The sequence below is a fragment of the Cryptotermes secundus genome, unplaced genomic scaffold, assembly GCF_002891405.2.
Source record: "Cryptotermes secundus unplaced genomic scaffold, Csec_1.0 scaffold493, whole genome shotgun sequence".
Lineage (NCBI taxonomy): Eukaryota > Metazoa > Arthropoda > Insecta > Blattodea > Kalotermitidae > Cryptotermes > Cryptotermes secundus.
This window is the reverse complement of record NW_019738879.1, coordinates 608,295-628,752: the sequence shown is the minus strand read 5'-3', so window position 1 is coordinate 628,752 and position 20,458 is coordinate 608,295. Positions and strand designations below refer to the sequence as shown.

Genomic DNA, 20,458 nt, shown 5'->3' with positions numbered 1-20,458 from the left:
TACTTACACTGTTTGCACACAACTGCCTCTTGCTGTGACGAGAGATGAACTGACAGGGCATCATATCGTGCCTCAACCTATCTGCTGTAGTGCACTGCAGTGATGCTTTACGGCCATTCCACGAACTTATTGACTGTGGTAGTATGTCGAACACTCAAAACACCTATTGTAATAGTGGTTTCCAAACTGTATCGATGTCCCTCTGATGATGGTCTCTAAGGACCGAAACATGTAAGGGCATGAAGCATTGAAATAGGAAAACCAGTCACACTGGACGGAATTGTTTTATCTTTTTATAATATTGTTAGTGTGACGGACCAGAATGAAACAAATCAAAAAGATACACATATGTAAGATTTGAGGCTTTCACGGCAGTGACTATGAAGAAAGCAGTCTTCTGGGGTTTGGCACCGTGTATATGTGGTGTTAACCGACGTTTCGGAGGAATGTATCGCCTTCATCTTCGGGGTAGAAGGAAAAATATAAGAAATCCACAAGCGAAGAGACTGTGAGAACGGGTAAAAGCAGACTGCTTCCTTCAAGATACACATAGTTTCACAATTCAGAGGATTACAGTGTGAATACAAATTGCCATGAAAATATTAAATCTGGTATTAAAGAAGGTGAATTAAATCAGTGAGCTTTCCCAGTTGGAACAAGGAATTCTGAACAAAACACATAAAGCCTACTTTCCTATTGCACAGTTTTAAGACAGTCCCATGGATGCTGTCAGTTTGCTACATACACAGTAAAACAACTGTTTTATGAAATAATTACTTTCTTGAGCCCTTTCCTGTTAATATTAAATGCAACAGATTTTACAGTTTATAATAAAGCCACTACTAATCCTCTGCTTCTTTGGGCACAGTAGTTAGTAGTGAAATTAAATGTTCCCTGCTGCATTTAAATACTAACTTTATGAATAAAGGATATATACATTAACTGACTTGATGGTGCCAGAGTGGAATGAATGTAAGTAGTTTACCTGTGAAATACATACAACATTTTATCATAAGACCAGAAGGGTCAAGATAAATTGTAATACCAAGATGTAGATTGGAGGACAACAGTAAAGTGGCCCTTAAAGCAAAAAAGTTTTAGGATTTGACCAGGATTCATATAACTTAAGATCAGGTCCAGTGATGGTCTCTTGTGAACACAGTATTTTTTAAATTTGTTGTTTAATGACGCTGTTATTATCAAGACTATATAACATCAATGAACATGGTAATGATGCTTAAGGTTCCATGAAAGGCAGGGAATTTCTTGACTAGCTGAAGAACTTTGCTCTACTGACTTGGTTAACTAAGAGTTAAATATTTTTGTGTCTAGCCATAGACTGTGCCCTATAATTTAAAAGAAAAGGATTCTATACCATAAAATAAGAATGTACTGATAAATATTCATTTATGTAAAAAATACAAATTATAAATTCAAGTCACATTATGAAATACTGTAATCCTTCATGCATTACAATTAGGCTATTGCCTGAGTTCCCTTGCTATATGGTNTGTAAGATTTGAGGCTTTCACGGCGGTGACTATGAAGAAAGCAGTCTTCTGGGATTTGGCACCGTGTATAAGTGGTGTTAACCGACGTTTCGGAGGAACGTATCGCCTCCATCTTCAGGGTAGAAGAAAAATATAAAAATTCTGCAAGCGAAGAGACTGTGAGAACTGGTAAAAGCAGTCACCGCCGTGAAAGCCTCAAATCTTACATAGTGTTCCTCTATGGGGAGGCTACTCAATGACACATTTGTACGTTCCTCCGAAACGTCGGTTAACACCACTTATACACGGTGCCAAATCCCAGAAGACTGCTTTCTTCATAGCCACCGCCGTGAAAGCCTCAAATCTTACATAAAAAATATTGATTTCCTTGAATTTCACTTTACAGATGTTCAATAATATAAAGTCAGATTATAGAAACACAAAGTACTTAATAAAACTGTGAGATGTTATTTAGAGATATAAATTGTGAACTGATTTATGAGCATCCAACATGGATACTGTAGGATACAAGTTTCATATTTAAATGCATTGGCTAACAGCTGAATGAAATAATGGAGAAGCTAAAAAAGGAACCCAATCCACTGCAACTTTATGTAAAATTCTATAAAGCAAGAACAAGAACTGAACTAATATGTGAGGGGTCACTAAAACTTTTGTGATTAAATATAAACTCATAACATGATCTTTAGATGGTCACGAAATGTTTGTGGTCATTACATTAAATTTCACCTTGGAATTCCACTATTTATAACATGGTTTCTCTTGTGTGAGAACTCCATTGGGACTGTATATATGTTTTGTATTTATATGATATATGACATATGACATTCTGACTAATTTTGGATCCATGTAATGTAATGTAATGTAATGTAAAATAATGTAATGTAATGTAATATACTTTTTGCTACTTGAATTGCTGTGTCTTCCATGTGATAATATGTGTGCAGTCTTTAATTAATAATTAACTTTCCTCTTCTACCATTATTCAGTGGAATGGAAAACTGTCATGTGTGTGTGTGTGTGTGTGTAACATATAAAATAGGAGAAAGGAAAGAACTCACCTCACCAAGTCCTTCAATGAAACGTACTGCAATGAGCCAGCCTGCACCCCCATGGATTGCTGCCAGTGGGGTTAGTAATGTGAAAATAGCAGTACTCAGGATGCCTAAACCTAGGGCATATTTGCCTCCAAATTTTTCTGCTAGCATTCCCCCTGGTAGATGAGTTATAACATAACCCCAAAAAAAGGAACTGAGAATCAATCCTTGTGTCTCCTCATCCCAGTCAAACCTTCCATGCTGCAAAGAAAAATTCTCTCCTGTATACAGACAACTGAGTTTTTTTTGTTGCAACACAAACATAGTACTTCTATATTTAATTCCTGATGCATGCTGATGTATGCCTTTCAACTGGGTGGGTGTTGCATCTGTACATTTGTGCAAGAGTTTTCTGTATTGTGGTTTTGTGAACTGCATTTTGCCAACTATAAGAATATGGGTTCCTCTCCAAAATTCAACACTTGGAATACAAACGTTCGTCTTACATTGGCATTCCAAAAATATTATTACAATCTGGATGAAGATTTTTATTTTAGGAGTTCAAATTAATTGGTCTGCTTGCAGCAGGATTAAATAAGGATTAATTCAGAGGTTAGACCTGGTTATTTTGAGTTTAGCAACTGTAAATAAAATCTTACTTTAAATATGAGAATATGTGGTCACTGTCTAGTAAAGTTGTTCCAATTTAAGGTTGACACATTAATGAAAGATTGTCTTATACGTGAGTATAACATTTCAGAATTATATTTTTAATTACCATTAACTTAATGTGTAAATTTTCCATTACACAATAATTAGAATGAGCACACTTCAGTGACCCAAAACTTAGAGATATATTAAGATATGTTTCCTTACCGGTTCATGTTTGTTATTAGATACTGAACTTGAAGGGCAGGCATCAGGATCCAGATGTGATTCATTTCTGTCACGATGAACCACCATTTCTGTTATGGCTGTTGACAAACATATCCTCATTGTGTATGCATTTGCTATGGCTAGAAAACCCATTATGGCCACCACATAGCGCTGAGCTATACATCCTGCATAATATGTAACAAAATCATAACCAGTGTTAGATTTTTGAGGTTTTCACAGAAGCAGAAATTAAGAGCATGACTTTCTGTGATAGGTAGTGTAGCCCTGTAGATGGTTGTCACTGTTTATAAGAATGTACTGCTTCCATCTTCAGGCAAAACATTCCACTGGGACCTTCATAAGATTACAGGACATCACAGTTTAATAATCAATATTATGTCAAATACCATGGTGATATTTTTTATTTCACATTGGGGCACTTAACATTCTGGAAAAAAATCAAAACATAAACAGAAAGAAATATAACAAATACTAATACCAAAAATTAAAATTAATTTGTTGAAAAATATGTTCTTCTACATTGAACACTCCAGGGTGATCAGCGAAAGTTTCCATAAACAGCTTAAATGCAAGCATGTGAACACGTTTTTTGGCTGACCTCCCTTGGCATTTTTGATGTCGTATCACCCGAAGAAAAAAACGATTAAATTTCTGAAATGTAGATATTTCTGCACAAAAGAGTGGGAAGAAGAACAAATTCAAAAGAATAAGTACACGCTTCGTCTTTGCAAATTAGACCCTTTGTATACATAACACAAATTAAGTGAAAGTAAACAACATGAACATAACATGTTAACTATTCAGTGAGTTCTCGTTGTTCAATATGTCCAAATATAAACTGTTGTTAAATTCGTAGTGTAACTAACAACTTCACTGTTAAAACATCATGGGGACAAAGGAGGTATAAGCAACTGGTCATTCTACTGTAAAGATACTCCCTAATATCCATTCATAATGCGTTATAAGACTGGAACTAACATTAATATTACCAAGACACATTGAAGAAATACACTAATAAAATATTAATATGAAGTAATGGCAGGAAACACTTATCCAGTTACAAGGTGTCCATGTCATAGGAGAAAACTAATGATACGGACAGGTTTTTTCTGGTAGTGACGACCACTGAAAACTCTTACTTGTATTAACAAGAGTTCATGATCAACTAACTGTTTTGTATTTCGAGAGCTGATGTCTGAAGTAAGCGGGTTAAACTTGACATTCATATCCTTTGGTTGCCTCCCTTCACTTCCATGCAGAAAGGTGATTTCCACAATGCTGTGCTGTAATATGTGCATAATTCTAAGCCTGTGAAAATAGTTCTATGTTGTTTATTTATATATGTATGTACTGGCCGTCTTGTGTTGCACTCAATTTCACATGTCACTTCACTACATGTTTAGGCAACATTTGCCATCCTCAGGTGCGTTATTTACGCTAAGCTATTGCATTGCTTGCCATCATGTGTCGTTCATAAAATTATTTAAGATGTACATTCTTCATCAACTATAGTAAAATTTGCATACACTAAAACTTGTTAAGATTTATCATCTTATACGTCTTAATTCAAACTCGCGTATTGTATGGTTCTTCCACTATGTGAGTCATTTTTCCTATATTTTCTGTATACTGTGTCTTGTGATGTGTCCTTCCTTTTTGGCTGCAAGCGTTGTATATATTTAATTTGGTTGAATTTATAATATATTTTACATACCTACATACTTAATTTGAGAGTCCAAGTACTGGGGACCACTGTGTTTTAATTGAACTGTTCTATCGTCTGGGATATAACGCTGTGTAGTGCGTTGTAAGTCAACCGACGTTTCGGAGGAACATCTCGCATCTATCATCAGGGTCGAAGAATAAGTTGCGCAAGAAACCAGGGTGAAAGAATGTGATAAGTATAGCTGGTTTCTTGCTTGGCTTCTTTTTGACCCTGAAGATGGAGGACTATATGGCATTATATCATAGAGGATAAAATTCTTTATAACAATCGCTTTTAGAGCCTCATATTCTAATAGGTATCTTGACTAACTTGTTATCTTACTTACTTACTTACTTACTCATGGAGCTGAGCCCATCTGGAGGAGCCGCCAATTCTGCAGCTACTCAAGAATTTTCCAGCATTTTATGGAACCCGAAGGTTCATCACCATGTTCACAAGAGCCCTCCACTGGTCCCTGTCCTCAGCCAGATCTATCCAATCCATACCATCCCATCCTGTCTATCTAAGATCCATTCTAATATTATCCACCCACCTACACGTTGGTCTTCCCAGTGGTCTCTTACCTTCTGGCTTTCCCACCAATATCCTATACGCATTCCTTGTCTCCCCCATTCGTGCTACATGATCTGCCCACCTTGACTTGATCATTCTAATTCTACTTGGAGAAGAGTACAAGTCATGAAGCTCCTCATTATGCAGTTTTCTCCAACCTCCTGTCACTTCATCTCTCTTCAGTCCAAATATTCTCCTCGACAACCTGTTCTCAAACACCCTCAGTCTGTGTTCCTCCCTTGATGCCAGAGAACAAGTTTCACACCCATACAGAACCACAGGCAAAATTATAGTTTTGTATATTCTAATTTTTATGTTTTTGGACAACAGAGGAGAAGACAAAAGGTTCTGGACTGAATGGTAGCAAGCATTACCCGAGTTCAATCGCCTCTTAATTTCCTCCTGAATTAGGTTTCGATCTGTTATCATTGTTCCCAAATATCTGAATTGTGCCACATTTTCAAAACATCTGTTTCCTGTCTTTATGTCATGATTTTGCCCTGCATTTTGGTGACGAGACAGTAACATATACTTAGTTTTCTCTGTTTTTAATTCGTTGTCATTGACAGCAATTAACCCTCAGGGCTACTATTAAGTTGATTACTCAAAATGCTTATTTAAATTTAAATCTATTTTTCAAAATAAATAATTAAGGTTATTACAAACCTTCCATGCTTTTAAGGTACATCTGTTTTCCACTATACAAACTACGAATACTTCGACTACATCTATCTGTCTATGGTTCTACAGCCCTTGTGGACACTGGCAGCTTTTTCAGTTTCTTAATATGTACACAATCGGTGTAGAACACCTTGGACTGGGATCTGCCCGTCGCAAGGCCTCTACTTACACACAGAACAACACAAACACAGAATAAACACACGCACAGTCATCCATGCCTCTAGTGGGATTCGAATCCACGATCCCAGTGTTCGAACGGCCGAAGACGGTTCATGCCTTAGACGCCTTAGACCGCACGGCCACTGTGATCGCCTTCGACTGTCATCAAAATAAGAATAAGGCCAGAAGATGATAGCTGCAATAAACGACATACTTTGATTGATATTTGAACATAGTTCATTGCCATAAATACTTACATACCTCACCGCGTATGTTCAGGGACCCTCAGGGTCCTCAGGGTCTGTTATGTAGGACTGTGCGTCAGTGAAAGCTTTGTCTGTAGAAGCAATATCTAGATATAGGAACTATCGAATGTACCCATCGCATTTTCAACGGGCATTTCAATATTGTTACATAATGAATGTACGGGCCTTGTATTTCCATACGAAAAGTAACCCTGAATTTCTCACAGGTTAACTTTTTATTTAATGGCCATCCCTAATTATTGCCAGGTAGGGGAGATTTAAGTGTTGGGTGAACAGGGCGCATTCCGGGACTCAAAATTACACAGCAATGATTTCTTTTATAAGCGGGTTAGATTAAGAAAGGTATTTTTTAAATGCTAGTGGGGTGGACTAAGTCCCTTGTACTGCGGCCACTTCTGGCCTATTGTACCAGCCCCAGATGATAGGTGAGGGTGATTGTGGAGCAATAGGTGGAATGAAGATTGGCAGGGGAAAACGAAATACTTGGAGAAAACCTGCCCCTGCGCCACTTTGTCCACCACAGATCCCACTTGACCAGACCCGGGATCGTAGCCGCGGTGGGAAGCCAGCGACTAACCGCTTGGGCTATGGCGCGGCCTTAAGAAAGGTAAGAAACAAATTGAGTTTTAGGGTGACTTTAAACTGAATATATTTCACTCGCGATATGGAATAGTGGCGGCTTCTTATGAATATGATAATGAAACTAGACAATCCATAGAGGGCGAGGAAATTCCTGACTACCTGAGTGATTACTAACCTGTCAAGAAGGGTTCTTCATGCATATAATTATGCGGGTTTTAAGTTGTTTAGGTTATATAACGACGTAGTTTTACATGTGCAAGGACGCGTATTGAGTTTCAATTTTATTTGAAATTAAATGTTTCTTTTATGCATTTTGTTTACCTGGACCTTATGTGGGGACATAAGTCCAGCGACTTTCTCTCTTGCGAGTATACAGAGTGCAAATAAAATATGCGGAGAAACTATGGGCACGAGTTCCACATACCAAAACAAGAAAAAAAATGTCCATATCAACATATGTCCCGAAACATTTAATTTGTGAGTTATGGCTGAAAGAGTACATTCATAATAAGTGCTCAAAATGTCCTCCATGTGATTCGACGCAGGAAGTGCTGAGTATTTTTGTTTTACTTCATCACTGCCCTTTACAGATGAGACACGTTTCGGTGAAGACTGTGTCATCAATCCACATGGTGCAAGCCAATACCAGCAGGAGTTCAGCACGGATTGTGTTGGTGATCGTGCGGTAGGCCAGCGTGTATTGTCACATCGGCTTGTAGGCAACCACTACCGAGATATCCTCTTACAGGATCTGCAGAAACTACTGGAGGATGTACCTCTGGCAGTCAGAGCACGAATGTGGCACATGCGCGATGGTGCTCCGGCACATTTGAGCCGTGCTGTGCGAGATGTAACACAGTAACACATCTCAGGACCGAAGGATGGGTAGAGGAGGACACACTGCATGACCTCCACGCTCGCCAGATTTGAATCCTCTGGGTTTTTACCTGTGGGAACCCCCGAAATCCCGTGTGTATGCAGCTCCTGTTGACATCGCACTGTGGATGCCTGTCAGACTGTCCGCAACTGCCCCGGCGTCTCTGAACGCGTGCGGTGGTCCATGGTGAGACGTGTCGAGGCGTGCACTGACTCTCATGGCGGACATTTTGAGCGCTTATTATAAATGTATCCTTCCAGCCATAACTCACAAATTAAATGTTTCCGGGTACGTGTTGAGATGGAGAGTTTTTCTCATTTTGGTATGTTGAAATCGTGCACGAAGTTTGTCCTCACCTTTCTGCTACACCCTGTATATGTCACGACTAATTTTGGACGCAAGATAAAGTGCATGACCATGCTCGGTGAGTACAGAACGTTTTTGTACCTCATTTCCGCTGCAGGTACGAAGAGAAGACCTAAGTACTGCACACTTTCTACACAAGGATCGGACACGTTTTCCTGCAGCCTGTTGTTTGAAAACGTAATGCTCAGCGTGCGTCAGATTGTTATAGTATCTTTCCGCGTTCAGGTTCTACTTTCATTTAACACAGACATATATAGTCTATAACTACTGATCTATATCACACTTAATGCTTGATTTAATTAATATCTGATGTCCAAGAACAATTGGAGTAACCGTGATAGCTCAGTTTGTACAGTGGCGGGCTAGGACGGGGATCGATTCCCGGGGAGGAGTAAGAAATTTCTCTCTTCTTAATACTCGTAGCTCCCAGATCGGCTCTGGGTCCCACTCAGCCTCCAATCCAATGGATACCGTGGGCTTTTTTCCACGGGGGTAAAGAGACTGGGGCTTGAAGCTGACCGTTCACCTCCAACTATTACCAAGGTCAAGAAATATGGATTTATACATCCATTCCCTCATACGCCTTAATGGTGTAATGTTTAATTGGTTAGGTACATTGACAACTTCACCTTTAACCTTCACCTTCCGAATATAAAAAGAAAGCGTTACCACTATCGTAACAAGTTACATAGTTCTGGTAGGGGTAATTACTTTTATTAAGCACGCGCAGGCAGACCGCATGTACCCTAAATGCATCGCAACACTGTGTGAGATTGAAGTGAGTAATTAATCAGATATATCAAAATATGCTGTAAGCTTATAAGACGGATTATCAAATGTGTATTTCACGGGAGATTTATCACAAATGCCTGTCTCATGATTCTCAAGATAAACAGTTTTATCTCTATTGTTATGAAAGTATTTAAAGGCTTAAGACATACTTAGCGAAAGATCGGCCCGTAAGTGCTGAGGTCATGTAAGTCGAATGGGGCTTAAGAGGATGATTTTGAATGCTGATTGGGGAGGAAGAGGTCGTGACCTACTTCGAAACTTGACAGACTGAAGAGAAACTTTGTTATCTGCGAAATTCAAACTACACACCGTATAAAATAAATCAGTTGTAACCAAAATAAAATGAAATCTGCTCGCAGCCTGTTCGTGATATGTGGGTTTAGATACGATAGTCTAGTTTTATGTATGAATCAATGGTTCTTAACCAGTGGGTCACAGTCCAAGGAGGTGGTATAAGAAGTTGTTTAGAAAAAATCCATTTGCGTATCAGCAACTACACGGCTAGGTTTTCCTGTTATCACAAGCAGTCTTCAAAATCTGTAGGAGGAAAATGCTAGCCAACAGGAGAGTAGTTTTTATGAGTTCTGTCCGGTTGTCCTTGTTAGGGCTTGTGCACCACATTTTATGGTTTGGTGCAGTATTCCTCTGTTTTGTATAATTTGAAACTGGAATAAACCAGAGTGTAAAGCGAAGAGTGGAGTTCATTTAAGTAAACAAATTATTAATATTTCTTCTGTAAAGAGCTTGTATCATAGGGAATATTTTCTGGGAAATGAACAAGGTGTATTAACTTCCAAGATCCGGGTCTGGTCAAGTGGGATTTGTGGTAGACAAAGTGGCGCTGGGGTAGGTTTCCTCCGAGTACTTCGGTTTCCCCTGCCAATCTTCATTCCACCAATTGCTCCACAATCACCCTCACCTATCATCTGGGGCTGGTATAATAGGCCAGAAATGGCCGCAGTAAAAGGGACTTAGTCTTACCCCACTAGCAACAAAAAAACTTCCAAGATCAGTAAGTACACGCAAGACAAGTTATGAAAACTTCGTACAGCGTAAAAGTCTAACACGTTCTTTCTCTTTGGTTTAATTATCCCGAAAACTACGTGACTGACCGAATAATTGTAAAGAACACAAATTTATGTTCATTTGTCTCTACAGAATTTGTAATAATTGCAGAGCTGTGATGGAGGTGCTGAAACACATTGTTTGTCTTCACGTGAAATGTCGGTCAACCTTTGCGATTTTAAACCAAACTGGAGTTTATCGACAAATTTTTGTGAACCTACATAGAGTCAAATTTCATGAATATTCTTTCGACAGTTCACGAGTCCTTACATGCGGATGGAGGAACAGGCAAACATGACGAAATAAATATTGACTTTTTTTTTATAATTTTCCGTTACTCATGTAGCTGAGAACTTCTCGAGAAGCCGCCAGTTGTGCAGCTACTCAAGAATTTCCCAGCATTTTATGGAACCCGAAGGCTCATTACCGTGTTCACAAGAGCCCTCCACTGGTCCCTATCCCGAGCCAGTTCAATCTAATCCATACCATCCCATCCTATCTCTCTAAGATCCATTTTAATATTGTCCACCCACCAACGCCTTGGTCTTCCCAGTGGTCTCTTTCCTTCTGGCTTTCCCACCAATATCCTATACGCATTCCTCGTCTCCGCCCTGCCCACCTCATCGTCCTTGACTTGATCATTCTAAGTATATTTGGAGAAGAGTACAAGTTATGAATCTCCTCATTATGCAGTTTCTCCAACCTCCTGTCACTTCATCTCTCTTTACAAACGAAAATATTAAGAGGCATTATATAGGACGTACGGTAGCCGAGCGGTCTAAGGCATGCACTGTCTTCGCTCGCTCGGAAGCCGGGATCGTGGGTTCGGATCCCACTCAGGACATGGATGTTTGTGTGCGTTTTTCTGTGTTTGTCTACAGGTAGAGGCCTTGCGACGAGCTGATCACTCGCCCAAGGAGTCCTACCGAATGTGTAAGATCTAGAAAAACCGAAGTGAACGGAGAAGTTCATGGAGGTAGGCCTAGGCCCACTGGGGCTGTAGTGCCAAGGAACAAAATATAGGACGTATCCAAAGCATGACTTACAGATGGAGGTATGGAACCTAGCTAATCTCACTGGCTGATAAACTTCACATTCCAATCTGCAGTTCAACACACATGACTTGTTTTTAGTAAGATTGGATTCTTTAATACGTTTCCTAAGCCCCTGGTTTTCCATAATGTTATCACAGTTCCAATCGTGATCAATCACTTCGATAATACAGTTTAGAAGATTATTGACACAACTCGAAAGGAAATATTCGACCACAAGACCGAAGCCATCATTACGAATCTTCTGTTTGAAGAACTGTCTGGTCACGTGTTATCTTCCAGTAAATTGGGACACTGATATATGTATATTGATCTTAAAAGAGACTTATAATGATTTCACTGCCCTTCTGTAGGTATATGTAATCATACAGAGAATTTGTAAGCTTATGGAGATTATTAATAAACTTTGATTAAGAATCACAATCAATGTTTCGGTGAATTATGATAATTTTGGGCAGAAAATATTTCATGAATTACAGTTATCGCTTGTCTCATTCATAATGATGGATTCTTAATACTATCGGTTTAATTAATGGGGGCATGCGGTAGCGTAGTTGGTTGAGGCACTATGCTACAAGCTGGAAGGTCGCGGGTTCAAGTCCCGAGTCTTTGGATTTTTTTTTCAATTCACCTAATCCTTCCAGCCGCATTATGGCCTTGGGATCGACTCAGCCTCTAATAGAAATGATTACCAGGAATTTTTCTGGGGTGTAAAGTGCGGCCGGCGCGTAAGGCTGACAACCTCACTGCCAACTTTGAGCCGATTGTCTAGAAAATATGGGAGCCTCGACGTCTCACAATCCTATCGGGCTCCACGGCCTGTTACAGGGATACCTTTACCTTTCTTTAATGCCTATAAACTTAACATAAGTGATAACTTTACACCAAGCAGACTGGTCTAACGATAACACTGTACTCTTGTACTCTGAAGGTACTCTGTTCGAATCTCGCTCAAGACACCGGTTATCCTAATTGATATCTTTCGGGATTTTTCTCAGTTCTTACAAACAATCGCAGGGATAGTACGTAGAATAGGTTACGACCACTTCTTTCAAATTCTTTCCAATTCAGCAACTTTTGATCGCTGCGCCATTCGACTATGTATAGACCAGATAATGACAGCACGTAAAACGAGCTATGAAGGAAATAGATTTCTATATTCATACCACTCACCGCCCGCTTCATAAGGCGGGCTCCATCATTGACGAACTCAGGTATTCATGTTTGTTTCATTTTGCTGCTAAAAGAAAACGAACAGCGAAAGAGAGATAAAATTATCAAAGGACATGACATGACATGATCACATAGAGGTTTCCTGAAACTTTGAAGGGGCACATATATTTTTATCGCTCATCATTACTGGGTTTTTGGACATTTTCCATCGTCCGGTGTTCCTACATACTTACTCATGGAGCTGAACCCTTCTTGAGGAGCGGCCAATTCTGCAGCTACTCAAGACTTTCCCAGAATTTTATGGAATCCGAGCGTTCATTACCGTGAAAAGCCCTCCACTGGTCCCTATCCTGAGCCAGATTAATCCAATCCATACCATCCCATACTATCTCTCTAAGATCCATTTTAATATTGTCCACCCACTTACCCCTTGGTCTTCCCAGTGGTCTCTTTCCTTCTGGCTTTCACACCAATATCCTATATGCATTCATCGTATCCCTCCATTTCGGTATTCTAGAGACTAGAAAACACGACGTTTCGGAAACTGGGTCTGTTCCCGTCTTCAGGTGAAGGGGGAAGACACCTACTCAGTTGGGTTCCTTAGAAATAGATAAACTCGATCACTGGATCCAGTGATCCCTCTCCTGAGGACGGAAGCAGATCTAGTTTCCGAAATATCGTGTTTTCTAGTCTCTGGAATACTGGACAATGGACCTAACAAAAAACCCCGTAATTCTGAGTGCCACCTCGTTGGTATCTCCACCTTATCGTGGTGAGTGGGTTTGAGTATGCCAAGGACCCTGAGAGCTATACCAGCGGTAGCGTAGCTACTGGCAGGACCTCCCTTGCTGGACAGGTCAAAGGGTAGGCATCAGACGAAGAGAGACACCAAAAACCAAAAACTGATGCCGGAAGCAGCGTCGGCAGCAGCGACTTGAAGCACAGAGCAAATGATGCTCGAGATGGTTCAAGTTCATATAGCAACAGGCGTGACCAGAGTGGTTTGAACGGCTGTTGTACTGCGATGTGGAAAGCAAATGGAAAAACTACCACATTATCACTTTTCCTGGATAGTCTCTTTCCAAAAACAGAGATACGATGTATGCGAGATCCAGAAGACGAGGAAGAAGACGTAAGAAGATGCTGGATGACCTTGGGGACAGAAGAGGATATTCTCATGTGAAGGAGAAAGCTCTAGATCGCATCAAGTGGAGGAACTGTTTTGGAAGAGACTGTGGACCTGTCGTCTGACAGATTACTGATGAATGACGAATTCTGAGTGTTATACACTTTAGAATCACACCCTTTAGAATCTGTATGCTTATCGCCTTATTCGAAGATTGGACATTGAATGTCCAAGAAGATTATCGAAAGAACGTTTTTTGTCTCAGTGTGGTTCGCGGCTGAATTCTTGAAATGGGAGGAGAGGAAAATTTTGTTTATATTCTTTCATGTAAGAACCACAAAATTTCCTTAATCTGGAACCTATCTGGAATATCGAGAAATAAGACTGAAGTTGATAACTGGATGTTTTGCATTGTTTTCCGACTTGCCCATAAATATGAGATCACATACTTATTTACTGAACCTGGAAATTCCTGTGACAATAGTTGAATTTTGTTAAGTCTCTCTTGAGACTTTAAACTACATACGGACATGAAAATGCCAATGCAGGACAGACTATTTTATCAGGAAGACAAAGACACTGGTCAGTCAACTGGTTCTTCAGATAAGAATAACCTATAATAAGAAGTTACCGCTGACTTGACATTACAAAGAACAGTTTAGAATTTGTATGGGTTTCTTCCAAGTTATAATAATTCGCATATCAGAAGGAAGCCTGTCACGTGACACGTGGGGCTCAACTTCCACGTCTGCAAAGTTTGTGAGGAACTTAGATTCCCTATCAGCCTGTACAGTGTGTGTTACATATATACTATACTGTGATGGGTTATGACCATTTGCTAGGGAACGGCTCACTAGTTTCCTCTGCAACGAATACAGAAGACCAAAAATCTCGAACGGCTTATATTCGGTTCTCTCGAAGTTATAATACAGAGTTAATTCGTGGATTATTAGAACGACTGACGAACATTCACTATCCTGGAAGTACGAATGAGGTCTTATTGTACTCTTTATAAGCTTCATTGGTCCTGCAGTTAAAGAAACGCCGGGCCGCGCCATAGCTCAAGCGGTTAGTCGCTGGCTTCCCACCGCGGCGGCCCGGGTTCGATCCCGGGTCTGGTCAAGTGGGATTTATGGTGGACAAAGTGGCGCTGGGGCAGGTTTTCTCCGAGTACTTCGGTTTCCCCCCTGCCAATCTTCATTCCACCAATTGCTCACACAATCACCCTCACCTATTATTTGGGGCTGGTACAATAGGCCAGAAGTGTCCGCAGTACAAGGGACTTAGTCCCACCCCACTAGCAATAAAAAAAATAGAGAAACGCTGACCTAAACCATTGATTGTAGATGTGGTAGAGAGAAACCTAAGAAACTAATACGTTTAATGATGGAATGTTTGATCAACCAAACTAAATTTTGTACATTTTTATGGTAACATAACCAATTAATTATGCCTTCCTTTAAAATTTTATGAAAACTCTCGCCTGTTACGGAACCTATTGTTACGTCATCGTGTTATCTAAAAAAAAAGCCTTTGCTTATTTTTAATATCATCCAGAAAGAGAAGGCGGAATGCTGTAACAGCGTGGCATCATCACTCATGTTCAATAAAAACTCCCCGAATGTAATTATTCGAGATATGGCTGGCCCAATTACACAGATCCATCACCAAAACATTAGCGTTCATCCTACTGAATTGCCAGGCGCTGCATATCTCGTAGTCCCCCGTTAGTCTTTAGTACATCCACACGCTCATAGACTGCGCTTCTGTATACCGGAAGTGAAGTCTTCTGAGTGTCTTTTCTGAAGATATATGGATATAATGACACAGATGATGGTTTCTGGTGATCGGAAAAGGAAGTTAGAAGATTTAATTATAATTAACATAGTTATGGTATCATTTGTGACTGGAATTCTTTTTTCTCCTAAAGTTGGATCTCATCAGCAATGGAGGCAACATAGGTCTTCCGGTGCGTAGGTTCCCACTGAAAGTTCATCTCTGGTAATCGCTGTCAGAAGTGTCTAAACTCTCTGGAATTTATATTTTTTTAATCATTCCAGCCGCACTATGGCCCTAGGGTCTACTTAGCCTCTAACAGAAATGAGTACCAGGAATTTTCCTGGGGGGTAAAGGGCTGCCGGTGTGTAAGGCTGACAAACTCACCGCCATCTATGAGCCGAATGTCTAGAACATGTGGGAGCCTCGACCTCTGACAACCCTATGGGCCTTCACGGCCAGTTACAGGGGTAGCTTTACCTTTTTCCCTTTATAATTCTTAGTGTGGTGGGACTGAGTCCCTTGTACTGCGGTCACTTCTGGCCTATTGTAACAGCCCCAGATGAGGGTGATTGTGGAGCAACTGGTGAATGAAGATTGGCAGGGGAAACCAAAGTACTTGAAGAAAATTCACCCCTTTGCCACTTTCTCCACCACAAATCCCACATGATCTGAACCGTGCTTCGAACCCGAGCCCCCGCGATGAAAGCCGGCTACTAACCGCCTGAACTATGACTCGGCCTAACTCTCTGGTACATCATTAACGGGTTACAAGTATTCTGACCTTTACAGAGAAGCGCAGAGGTAAATCTGTCCCTGTGCTCAATTTATCAAGCACCGCGCTATGAAGACTTACAGAAGGATGGATATATAAATCCACGTATTCTCAACACGAGCACTACATAGAGGTGAGTGGTCAATTTCGCTCCCTGGGGAAAAGGAGGCCCAGTGGACCTTAGATCTGGCCTGGAAGACGTTCATGTAATAAATTTTTCTTTAACTCTTCGGGAATCGAATTTCGATTTTTCGATCGTCAAATCGCAGTCGGCTTAGGGACTGGCTACCGCTGAATGAACGGGGAATCCCAATTTCGGGTCCCGGTGGGGGCATGAGTTACTCTTCTCCACATCGTCCGTACCGATACTGGGGTACACCCATCCTTCTATCCAATGGGCACTGTGGGGCTTTTCCCTGGAAGTTGAAGGGTCTGGGGCGTGAAGCTGACCATTCACATCCAACTAGTGCTGAAGTCAATAAAATTTGGATCTATACATCCACTCCTCCATATGTCTTCATGGCGTATTGTTTAATTAAACACAGGGATAACTTCAGATATTTTTAGCTTTACCAGTTCTTATCCAGTTGCATACAGATTGAGCGAATTAAATTCAGATAATGAGGTTAGTATTGTTTCAGAGATGAAAGTCTTGCCGTCTTGGCAAGGTTCCATCATTATGAACCTGTACATTCAGGTGGCAGCTTTCAGAACGTGACAGAAGGACAATGGCGTTATCTAATAGCCTGTACCTAGACACACACTGAACAGACCAACTGCATTTCTTCACTTCATATTTTTCAAGTTGATGAAAGCTCTGAGGTTCTCACAACGGCCGTTATGGAGAACCATATTTTCTGGGTTACACCGCCGCGTTAAAATTTTCCCTGCGCTCAATTAATTAAGCACTATGCTATGAAGATATATGGAAGAAGTGGAGGTATAGCTCCATCATTCTTAACCTCAGCTTCACCTCTCAGGATGGATGTACCGCAGAGCTTGTCAGGACACTGTGAAGTAGAGAATATTGTCTTACCCCTTCCAGGAATCGAATCACGGCTGTCCAGCCCATAGCCCATTGCAATTGCGACTTAGTTAAGCCATGTTTTCCGCTGAAAATCAACTGATGTTTCTGATGAACATGTTGCTTCCATATGCAGAGTCGAAACCAAGCAAGAACTCGGCATTAAGCACATTAGATTTCGACCCTAAAGATAGAGGCGACATATTCAGTCAACGTCAGTTGACTTTTAGCGGGCTACACGGCGTTATAACTCAGAAGATAAGCCTCTTTTTGACGGTAACTTCAACGAAATGTAAATGTGAGTTTCGTTATTCCGTTCATTGTCAATGTCATGAACCGGATATGCGAGGTTAGACAAACGGGAAAACAGAAAACATATACTGACGTAGGTGACAAAATTTCAGCTCGATATCGTAAGTTGAAATTTATGACGCATAGGCCAACACGGAAGTCCCCGCTGATGAGAAGGCAAAGAACTAAAAGATAGGTGTTCTATGATACAACGCAATTCAGACTACTAAGGACAAAACAGACAAAATAGCTAAAAAATTAAAGAAGTCTCTGGTTGTAGAACCCGAAATGGTTTTCTCATCAACAGTCTAAACCAGTTCATTTCCTTGCACACAAGATCTACATAGCCGGACAATTGGAGCTCAATTCATATCACTGTAAAAGGTAAAGATGTTCTTGTATTTAATTAATTGAGTGCTATGACATGAAGTCATACGGTGAAACGGTGGCACAACTCCACCATTCTTGACACCTGCATTAAATGGAGGTGAGTGGTCAGCTTCACGCTCCGGCCGCTCTATATCCGAGAAAATCGCCCCCGGTACCCATTAGGTTGCATGGGCCCCACAGCCGGTGTGAAGAAGAGAGAAATCTATCCTTGCTGAGATTTGAACCCTGACCATTTCGCTTAGTGTGTGTGTGTGGGGGGGGGTGGAGTCCAACTGGGTCCACTCGGCACGGCGGCAACTGATTGGCCTATTGTAGCCTGCCCCGGGTGTGATGATGGAGAATTTGGTGGAATGAAGATTGGTATGGGAAACCGAAGTACTCGGAGAAAACACGCCCCGGCGCCACTTTGTGCACCACAGACCCCACTTGACCAGACCCGGGATCGAACCCGGGCCGCCGCGGTGGGAAGCCACCGACTAACCGCTTGAGCTATGGCGCGGCTTAAAGTTAACCTTGACCATCCATCCTGCAGCCCTTCGCTATAAAGACGTCTTTAGTGCACTGTACCAAATATGTTATTAAATGACCTATTCAAATAAAAACATTTCTCGTGTAATATCCAGAAATATTTCTCTCGCGCTATCCTTCTCAGGACCAAGCATTTCATTTAGTTTTTAGTTTTCCATTTTCTTCTTCTCCTTCTGTTCGTGCTGCGCCCATTGACAGCATTGGATATCTGTGAACCGCTTCGTTTCACTTCAGTTTCTTAATCTAAGACGGTCTGTAGGGCTCCTTGGACGGGAGATCAGCCCGTCGCAAGGCCGCTACCTATCACAAACACAAAATAAACACAGACATCCATGCCTTGAGTATTGGGATTCGAACCCACGATCCTGGTGTTCGAGCGGACGAAGTAATTTCTTGCTAGTTTTCTAACAGCTGTGATTAATGTTCTACTCTCAAATGAAGAGACAGCTTTTTACATCAATGCAAAACAACTGACAATATGTACATACAAGCAAATTGATCTTAAGTGTTTAGAAAGTGGGCAAATTACAGTAGCTTCTAAACAGAATAATAACAACAAATATATTGTTAAATGTACACCCATTGCTAGGCAACGTGCTGGTAAACAGTCCGCTGTTAGGTTACGCAACAATAGATGAGGCTGTATTTTGTATGCCATCCGTGACGAGCAGCGGTGAAAGAACGAGGTTATACAACCCGTTTCTAAGCAACGGCTCGGTAAACACACATCCGCGTAAGAGGTGACTTCAGCAAGAGTAGAGACGGTGTTTTCCATGGGGTCTGTGCAGAGTGCTTACAAGGAAGTGAATGCAGTAACAGAGTTAATTCAGGGGCAGTTACGAGTCAGCCGTAAGCTGGAGGAGTGAGTCCCGAAGAATTTTTAGTTCCGGGTTCCAGAGTGATTGAAGGCGAAATAGCAACAAGACTTCATAGTGATTTTAAGTGTTGAGATCCGTTGCCAGGAGACGGCTAGTGAAGACGGAGAATCCTAGTGCGTGTGCAACGGTGAACTGGAAACTGTGTAAACCAGCAATAGCGCTGTATTTAAGTGTCATTAAGAGAACTTGTAAACTATGTGCCAATAAATCCAATCATCTAAACTAGAACCCTTTATTTCCGTCACGCTTATCACCCTACACGTGACAATATATACATACTCTAATTTAATTTTTAGTATTTTGGAAAATAGGTAAATGACAACAGGACAGACCAAAAGAAGAAGAGTAATTTGTATTTGAAATATGTTCATGTCTCTTATATCTCATAGTAAGATGGTAAGAAACGTTACCACATAAGCGCATGCAAATCATATGATGTATTTTGTTCTCAAGACATTGTAATAATCTATATGAGTAGTTCAGGGGCAGACCTTAAGATAATTATTAGTTTTCACCTTCATACGAAGGACGTTTACCTCAAAGTCATTTATATACGTGTCCATAAAGATGAAACTATATTTTGAGTTCAAGTATCTTGCCTGAAGGTGTGGAAGATTAGCCTCCACGCCACCATACTTGAGACCTCGACATTTAAAGGTGAGTGACCATATTCACTGGATTTCGTCTGAGATGAAAGCGTTTGAATGTCACTCTCTGATCGCAGAGGCAAGCTAAGCTTGGCGGTACCATTCTTACTTACTTACTCACTCATGGAGCTGAGCCCTTCTTGAGGAGTCGCCAATTCTGCAGCTACTCAAGAATTTCCCAGCATTTTATGGAACCCAAAGCTTCATCACCGTGTTCACAAGAGCCCTCCACTGGTCCCTATCCTGAGCCAGATCTATCCAATCCATACCATCCCATCCTGTCTCTC

The 20,458-nt window shown here is 40.9% G+C and overlaps 1 protein-coding gene across 2 annotated transcripts in view; it reads right to left on the bottom strand.

The window, feature by feature from the left end:
* Positions 1-20,458, bottom strand: part of LOC111871190 (putative inorganic phosphate cotransporter) — a 74,609-nt gene that overhangs the window by 10,322 nt on the left and 43,829 nt on the right. For both annotated transcript variants that reach the window (XM_023864097.2, XM_023864098.2), the window contains exons 2-3: positions 3,425-3,609; positions 2,573-2,809 (exon numbers count right to left, since the gene is read on the bottom strand). In XM_023864097.2, coding sequence (XP_023719865.1) covers positions 2,573-2,809; positions 3,425-3,609 — 422 coding nt within the window. The remainder of the gene's footprint in view (positions 1-2,572; positions 2,810-3,424; positions 3,610-20,458) is intronic.